Source organism: Vombatus ursinus, unplaced genomic scaffold (genome assembly GCF_900497805.2).
Source record: "Vombatus ursinus unplaced genomic scaffold, bare-nosed wombat genome assembly UNPS02006874.1, whole genome shotgun sequence".
Lineage (NCBI taxonomy): Eukaryota > Metazoa > Chordata > Mammalia > Diprotodontia > Vombatidae > Vombatus > Vombatus ursinus.
The window spans coordinates 905,295-914,715 of NW_020946652.1; the positions used below are offsets into that span (position 1 = coordinate 905,295).

At 44.2% G+C, this 9,421-nt stretch overlaps 1 protein-coding gene across 7 annotated transcripts in view; it reads left to right on the forward strand.

Annotated features, from left to right (window-relative positions):
• The window catches only part of LPP (LIM domain containing preferred translocation partner in lipoma), a 692,945-nt gene that overhangs the window by 308,565 nt on the left and 374,959 nt on the right, over window positions 1-9,421 (forward strand). For all 7 annotated transcript variants that reach the window (XM_027848882.1, XM_027848884.1, XM_027848888.1 and 4 more), the window contains one exon: window positions 2,907-3,019. In XM_027848882.1, the coding sequence (XP_027704683.1) occupies window positions 2,907-3,019 (113 nt within the window). The remainder of the gene's footprint in view (window positions 1-2,906; window positions 3,020-9,421) is intronic.

Sequence of the window (9,421 nt, forward strand, 5' to 3'; positions counted from 1 at the left end):
CTCTTCTCTTCTCTTCTCTTCTCTTCTCTTCTCTTCTCTTCTCTTCTTCACACTCTCCCCATCTTTCCTCCTCTTTCTCTATAAATGTATACATGTAATATACATACATACATACATACATATATATATACATATATATATATATAGAATAGAAATGTGTGTCTATATGAGTATATTCCCATCCATCCATATTCAGTCCCAGTCTCATACAGCAGCAGCCCCTGTGAGTAGTGCTCTCTGCTCCACAGCCTCCTGGTCATCGCTGCCATTAGACCTTTCTTTTGGGGGGGGTGGGGGAGGCAGAAGGTCTCTACGTCCATCTAAAATGTTCTCCTCCACCATCTGCTCTTGACATCAGCTTCTTTGGCTGTGTTCTGCCTTGGCTGGGATCTGGACAATGCCCCCCCCCCACCAGGACTGCCCCCTTTCACCTTGGTGTTTAAGTGTGCTCAGGGATCAAATTCAAGGCAAGAAAAACTTTTGAGAAAGGAGAATAAACATACATGCACAAGGAGAAGAAATCCTCCTTATGTGTCCCTCACCCCCTTTGCAGATTAACCTGTTATCCTCTGAATTGAATTGGCAACAATCTGGTCCTGTGTGTCCCCTCTTCTTACCCCTTCTGGAAATGCCATTTGTTGGCCCAATGATGAAATGAAATTCATGGCCATCCATCACTTGGGCTTGACAGGGCCCCCAGGATCAGTGGAATTTTGGTAAGGGAGACCTTACACAAAGATCCAGCCTGACTGCAGCCAGCCCTGGAGGTCAGCTGAGGACCTTGGCAGTCACAGGCCCATGTAGGAAATAGCCATCCACGCACAGCCCCTCCTGCCCAGTGGGGGATTTGGAGCTCACCTTCCCAGAAGTTAGTACTCAGGAAAGACAGGAGTGTTGGGGGAAAATGTGCAAAAAAATTCTGGGGATAAAGTGCCTTGAGAGCAAAGCCACAGGTTGTGAATAGAGAATTTGTATTTTTACCCAGAGACAGGGCCTCAGCTGAGTGATTACTTTGGGAGAGGGGAAGGCCCTGACTTACAGACAGGGAGGGTGTGGCCCTTTTCTTTCCTGTTCCTGGGAATGCATTCTTCAGGGTCTGGGGAAGCAAAAAACTGGGCCCCCTGGGTGCTCACGCAAGCATGCCAGAATCCCCCAATCCCATAGTCTGAGAGCCCGATGGCACCGCAGAGGCTGTCCAGTACAACCTGGATGGGAAAGGAATCCTCATTCTAAGACATTAGTGGAAACCATCCCTGTCAGCCTCAGACCCTTATGGAGTGTGTGTGTGTGTGTGTGTGTGTGTGTGTGTGTGTGTGTGCAAACAATGATATATCGCTACATTGAGAAGGGGCAGGGAACGGCTGTCATTTCCACAGCATTTGAAGTTTGAACATTTAAAATTTACTCCTAAATACCTTGACTCCTGTCCTATGTCATGACCAATAGACAAACCAGTAAATAGTTAATTAGCTATAAACCAAGGCAAGCCTGCCTGCCATATTGAATAGATTATTGGTCTTCTCTGAGCCTCAGTCTCCTCTTCTTTAAAATGGACCTTGGGTGTCCCTTCCAGCCCTGGTGCCAGGGTCCTGGATCCTGGATCCTGTGATGTCAGGATCCCCTAAAGAGTGTGAAGACTTTAGGGCCTGCCGGCTGACCAGAGGCATTTCTACCCTGGGAAGCCATTGTCCTTCTTAATTCCAGGTGTTGCCTTCCCAACACAAACATCAAGTTCTTTCATCAGTTTCCATGGGAGATCTCCCATAGAGTGTATGCTCCCTGAGGGCAGGAACTGTGTGTATTTCCAGGGCTGAGTCCAGCGTGGAACATATTGGTGTCGGAGGTGCACCCATGCAGACTGACACTTTCTCTCTGACTTAACAGTCATGTACACATGCATGCTCAACTGGGCCTACCTTAATTACCGAGGCCCCTAATGCATTCAGGTATGCCTGCAAACATCTCTCTGCTCTACAGCTACCTTCCATTACCTCTTCCCTTGCTGCCAAGTTCCAGTATTGCAATCTCCCTTGTGGGTCAATGGTCTAGAAGAAAAGGAACTGCCACAGTTCTTGGGTTCCAGTCCATCTGTGCTTTTTCACTGGAGACCTCTGGTCTTGGCCACGTCCCTTGGGCTTCTCAAAGCTTGTTTCCCCAGACGACTGCTAAAGTCAAATATGGAGATGCTAAACTGGGTCCTCTTCCATCAGTCCAGTACAGGGCTGAGCTCTCTTCCAGCACTGGTGGCCTGAAAACTCCAGGAGATTGGGGATGGTCTCATATCCATCTTTGTGTCCCTGACACTGAGCAGTGCCCGGCCCATAGTAGACATTCAAAATTGCCTACATCCTTGTCTGATTAAAGGACAAATAACTCAGTATTCATAAAGACACTGTGTGCTCTCGAGAAGATGGGCTTTATTTATTTGTCAATTTATTGGTAACATTTATTAATTCCCTGAACCCTGCTTCAGAGCACTATCCCACTGTCTTGCCTCCAAGACACCAAAGATCTTAGGATTATAGATTTAGAGTGAGAAAGGACAAGACCCTCACTATAAAGAGTAGATAACAGCAGCCCAGGGACATGGCATTGGCCAGGATCCCACAGGCAGTTAGCGGCAGAGCTGAGTTTTCAACTGACATGAGGTCAAAGGTGATGAATGTAAATTGCCTTGTAATCCTTAAAATGCTGTGTAAATGCTAGCTATCAGCATCGTCAGTGTCTCTCCTCCTCCTCCTTCTATTCCTCCTCTTCCTTTTCCTTCTCCATCTCTCCCTGCTCCTCCTCTCATTTCGTGTGACTCCAAGCTCATGGCCCTTTCAATTCTGCTATTTGGAGATATTAAGTCCTGATAGCTAGAAAGTAGTCCATCCTCACTGTGTGTGCATTTCTTTTGACTCCAGGTGACTTTCTGCCCCCTCCACCTCCCCCTCTCGATGACATTGGCAGTCTACCATCTGGCCCTGGCTCCTTCCCCCCGCCTCCACCACTCGATGAAGGTGTTTTCAACGTGCAGGTAAGTTCTGGCTCATTGTGTCAATAAAGCACCACCGTCAGCAACTGTGATTCTGGGAGAGACGAACATCAGGAAACAGTCAAACCCACAAACACCTCGTAGTTAACTGTAGACCTGATGCCCAACTTTCACCTCCTTTGGAGTCCCTTCTGCTGCCAGCTGTTTGTTCGTCCTGCATGTTGGCGTCCTGGGACTCCCGCGTAGCCTGGTTTGGTTTGGACCATGGTGCTGGTTATTCAGGAAGAGTCTTTCACAAGTAGGAGATTCTCATTTTGCTAGGGCAGTATTTAGCTGTCTGCCTTTCCTTGTTTTCTTTGCCCACAAAAGTAGCTTTTCATTTTCTGGTAAGTGGATGAGGATAATGGAGTCTGTCAGCAGAAGGGATGCTCAAAGCTCGAGGCCCTGAATGCTGTCCCAGAATTTTCATCCTTCATAGTCAGTAACACTTATTCAGAAGACTTCTCATCTGTGGGCCAGATTTAGGCAGGTAGACACTCACTGAGTGCTCCTCATGTCTGAGGCACTGAAAAGAGCTGATTCCAAAGAGCTAGTGGGCAAGGATCAATGTTTTCTATTGGGGATCTCCCTTCGTTTGGGGGTATCTGCTTTGTTCTGGGCAAGGTCACTGACGTCAAGCTGAGAGTGATAATTTTCAGAGTTCATCTTTGTCAAAGGGAAGATGCTGCGTAGTAGGAAATGATCAATAGCATGATGGCATCATGTCCTGTCTGCCCTCACCTTTTATATAGAAGGAAAAGTGAGCAAATTAAAATAAATAAACAAATGAATGAATGAATGAATATATTTATATCTATCAATCTGTATTTCTTCATATTTTTAATCTATGTTCATCTTGCCTATGTTTATTCACCCTTTCTCTCTGTCTCTGTCCATCTGTCTCTCTCTCTGTGTCTCTGTCTCTGTCTGTCTATACTGTAACATGGTTAGGAACACACTGAAAAGGAAATTAGTTTGATTATGAGAACGGTTTTGTCTCTGTGTTCCTAGGGTCTAACAAACACTAGGTGCTTAATGTTTGCTCGTAATTTCTTTCAGGTTTAATGGGAGTTTCATCGGTGGGGAGATTGTTCCCCCCAAAACAAAACATACATCTTTGATCTGTTGGTAATGGCACCCTATCCTCACCCCACCCAGCTGTCTTTATAGTCATGACTTGTAAAAGATAGCATGTGAACAAATGCTGTGCCATTTCAATCTAATTGACACGATGCTACAATAACATATAGGATGAGAAAACATAGAAGATGACAAACTCTGATGAATTGTTTTCTCAGTCACAGAGAGCACATAATTGTACAAACTTGCCTCTTCTTGGTCAGATGTAGTGAGCTACACGTGTGGACTATTGCTGACCCCTATGGGGGATGCCATTTTGTTAGCTAGGGCTCATTATCATAACTGTAATCATAATGGGGAGCTCCAGTTTCCTGGGCCTAACAAGACATTTAGGTTAAGATCCAGGGTCTATAAGAAAAGTTTGAGATGATTCAAATATTTGAAACAAACTAGAGCAAAGGAACCCTGCCTCATTTGGGCCACCCCTCTGCTCTCCAGGTAGAAGACTGAAATATTGACTGTGATGGCAGCTCTTTCCATCTCAAACACCACTGGGCAAGCCATGTGATATTTTTGGGCTTCAATTTCCTCATTAAAGACAGGAAAAATGGTCCCATAGATGAAAATATTCTTTGACAAGTTTTTTGTTTCTAGGTAAGTATTGGAAATAAAATAGCTAGGTGCCAATAAATTAGGGACTGGCTACACACATTATGGTATATGTTTGGCATGGAATCTCACCATGCAGTTAAAAAAAAGTGACAAATATATAAAATTCAGAGACATATGGGTAGACTTCTGAACTGGTGGAGAATGAAGAGTCCGTGAAACATGGTGGACAGTGACACTGATGGTGGAAATAGAACAATCACAATTGTAGTGAGCAAACTTGGCCCCTGAGAAAGATGGAGAAAATCCCATTGTCATCTTTTCATTGTAGAGATGTGGGAACTGTCAGTGTGGCACCCTGTTTACGCTGTCATACTTAATTGTTGTGTTGGTTAGTGCTGTTGAACCCTTCCTTTCTTCCTTCTTTTCTTCTTTCTTTTCTTCCTTCCTTCCTTGCTTTTCCTTGGACAAGGAGGCACTAAAAGATTTATTGGGAAATGAATGTTATGGAAAATCCGAAGATATAAAAAGGATGGTATTAAAATGAGGAGGTTGGATTACAAATCCTCTGAAATACCTTCCAGCTCTAGATTTATTATTCCCGTTACTCCTGCACCATGGTCTTCTGATACCCTGGGTCCTAATGTGACCTTCCCCACCTTTGAATGTGTTTAACCTTGCAGAGGCTGGCACTGTGGCCCAAAGACCTTTGATCATGGAAACTTGCCCTTCCCCACCACCTCTGCCAGCCAAATTAACCCACAGTCCTTGTGTTCCTCACCTAGAACACGACCAGAATACATGGCCTTGGAGTGGTCAGATTTCCCTACCAAGACAGATTTCCATGTAAACATATCACAGTGCTGACTAAAGTTGTGATGTCTGCCAGGCCCCTTTTTTGGGTGCCTCTGAGGCCCTGGGTCAGCAAGCCCTGGAAAGTTTGCAAGTCTATTTGAGATCATGGTAGCCACAAATTCCTTTGGGATTATTTAGTCCTTCAAACCCTCAACATGTGTGTCAGTGGCATGACTGAGTATTTTTATGAGGCAGGTGGTAGGACTCTATGGACCCTGTCTGCCTGTCAGAAGGCTGGTTTTCACCATGAATCATCTGATGATAACATCCATGGAAGAGGAGGGACAATTCAGGGATGCACAGATCAGTGAGAAGCAGCAGGGTTTTGTTCTGTACAGGCAGCTCTCTTGTATACCTTGAATACTTAGATGCTGAAAGGAGGCAGTCTCTTTCTCTTGGACATGTTTTTTAATAGAACAATGAGAGAGAGAGAGAGAGAGAGAGAGAGAGAGAGAGAGAGAGAGAGAGATGCAGACACAGATAGAGACAAAGAGAGATGGAGATAGAGACAGAGAGAAGGCTCATAAGTTTAGATTGGGAAGGGAACTGAAAAAACCATAATCCAATCTCTTTATTTTACTTATGTGGAAACTGAGGCCCTGAGAGGGAAAGTGAGTCACTCAAGATTACCCACCTAATAAGTGTTAGAAGAGTGATTTCAACAGAGGGAGGGGGGAAAGGTGGGAAAGGGTGCTACGAGCAAGATCAGGGTGAAGAGGACAAGAGGAAAACAAAGGAGAGAGAGGGTTAAGGAAAAGAGAAAAGAAAGTGAGACAAAAGCAGAGAAAGTATCCCATTTCCCCCTCATCCCCAAGAGTTCTTAAACTGAGGTCCCTTCTTTTTGTTTTTCTTTCCATTCTTACATTTGGATAAATATTTCCACAAAACTGGCTTCCTTTGTAAGCTTCTGTGCTTTACTCATTATTCTGAAAAAAAGGCCTTGGGCTCTACTGGACTCAGAAGGGTTCTGTGGAACACACACACCTCAACGCATACACTCGTGCATGCTCACACACCCCTCAAAGACCATCCCATTTCCACATCTACAGAAGAGCGTGGATGATTTATGTGAAGGGCTTCATTAATAGGGTGCTTGAAGGTGTGCAGAACCCTCAACACATCCTGTATCCTCTACTTGATAATAAACCTATTATTATCCCCATTTCACAGATGAGGAAATCGAGGGTCAGAGAGGTTGACCACACAGCTACTAAGTGTCTGAGGGGGGATTTGAACTGAGGTCTTCCTGACTCCAAGTTCAGCCATTGAGGCTGCTAAGTTTGTATTTGTTGGTTGAGCTAAAGCAAACATGTAGAATTGGGCTACAAGCATATCTGATGATCTCAGTGTTTCAGGAGACGACGTCTCCTTCCCCTTGTTTCTTCTTGCTGCAAGTTCCTCAGTGACACCATCTAGGTTGATTTTCCCTTATAAAACTGACTTTGTAGTTGTGCCTAGCACATAATTAGATGCCTACAAATACTTGTAGATTATTGATGGATTTATTTAGAGTTGTTTTTGTTCATTCATTTCAGTCATGCCCGACTCTCCATGACCTCATTTGGAGTTTTCTTGGCAGAGATACTGGAGTGGTTTGCTATTTCCTTTTCCAGCTCATTTTACAGATGAGGAAACTGAGGCAGACAGGGTTAAGTGACTTACCCAGAGTGACACAGCTAGCAAGTATCTGAGACCAGATTTGAACTCAGGTCTTCCTGATTCCAGCCCTGGTGCCCTATCCTAGCTGCCCCTAGCTGATTTAGAGTAGCAATAGCATATTCTTTTCCAACATTTTCCAAGAGTAGTAGCTTGGTGTAATGAAAAGAGTCCTGGACTTGTAGTGATGGTGTCTCATGCTTATTAGGTATGTGATCTTTGCTAAGACAGTCTCTCTCAGCTTCACTTTTGTCCTCTATACTATACATATTTATATGGCCTCTGAGTTCTCAGTCCAGGTCCACAACTGTGATACCATGATCCCTTCAACTGGAAATTAGAGTCGACTTGTGTGTTTACAACTTTTCTACTTTATAAGAGCCATCAAATAGGTTTGATAAGCTATGGGCACTTGGACTGGAGATCTACAGGAATGGCAAGAGATGGATGGCACCTCTGGAGAAAGCAGCCATGAGGATCATGTTGTCAAAGGCCAAGGAATCTTTTTAATGTCCCAGACACCTTGACAAGTCTGCTGAGACCTATGGAGCTTTTTTTAGAATAATATGTTTAAGTATGTTAATATTTAATTAATAATATATTAAATGCATAAAACAATTCATAGGGTTACAAAAGGTATTGTAATATAGATTTTTTTTATCTATCATTTATCTCTCCATTCATTCAGATAGAAATATCTCTATTTCTGTCTCCCTTCTTCTCTCTCTCTCTCCCTCTCTTTCCCTCTGTCTGTCTGTCTCTCCCTCCTCTTTCTTCCTTCTTCTCTCTCCCTCTGTCTCTCTTTTCCTTTCTCCCTATTCCTCTCTCTCTTTCTCTCTTCCTCCCTCCTTCTCATAAGGTCATGATCCCCAAGTTAAAAATCCCCGTTTTAGGCAAAGCACTAGGCTTGGACATTCCTGGGTTTAAATCCTGCTGTCATCATTTCTTGGCACTTCACAAGCTCAGGTTTTTGAACCTCAGTTCGTGTGAAATGGTGATCATTCTCTCTGAAAGTATCTACCTCCATGAGTTGCTGTGAGTCTCCAAGGAGGAGACAATGTAGAGAAAGTGTTGTGTATGAGGAACACAAGATAGCTGAATCCTAGGGAATATGGAAAGGGGAAAAATGAAAAAAAAAAAAAAAAACTAGAGAAAGAGGAGAGGGTCGGGAGAACATGCTTAGCCATCATAATCTGGGATGTTTTTCTCCCATACAACAGGGATAATCCTCATTCCCAACCTCACTACACTGCCGAGAAACCCAAACCAAACCAAATTCTAGAAATGTGAGCAGTTAGTATTATTTTATACCTGACCACTTAATTTGAAGGCATCCTGGCCTGGTGGACAGAGAGCTTGCTTGGAGTTAGGGATCTTGTATTTAAAACCTCTGTGATCCTGGGTAAGTCCTTTCACCTCTGTGAGCGCTGGGGATCTCTCATCAGATAGGGTTAGCTTACATGGGAGGACGGAGCCCCCACGCCGTCAGCCTTTCAGATTACTCATGGATCACAAGACAGTTCTTTTCCATTGCAATGTACAAAGAGCAGAGCCAAGCTTGCAGACACAGTGCAGGAGCCAAAGACACAAACATGACAGTAATGAATGCGTCCTGTTGCTGCTGCTGCCACGCAAGGGGTCCTCAGCTTTCGGAACATGTTGTTTTGTCCTTGGCACTGGGAGATTATGCAAACCCCAAAGGCCAGGAAGGATCAGAGAAAGTGATGAGGACTTATTACCAAATCTGCATCAGAAGAGGTGGGTACAGAGTGATCTAGGTAAGCTGCTGGGGGAAGTCCTGCTCCCAGAGGCGACAGCAGCCTCCCGGGGGGATAGGGAAGGAAGGAATTCTACTTTCCATGGAAGGATCACACTGAACCCTGTCTTCAATGCTTCCAGTTACACCACGTTGTGACTCTCAATGTACAGTGTTGTATAAATGTTTCATCCTCCCATCACCCAAAGTTAGGGAACTGATTGTGCGTCAGAAAGCTGGAAGGCTTTGACAAAGCCACAGGTGCCATCCAGGTCTTGGCATCCAATATGCTGCGACACCAGGGTGATCTAGGACATGTTCCCACTGATCCAGACTTTGGATTATCTATCTATCTATCTATCTATCTTTCTATCTATCTATCTATCTATCTATCTATCTATCTATCTATCTATCTGTCTCTATCTATCTATCTATCTATCTATCTATCT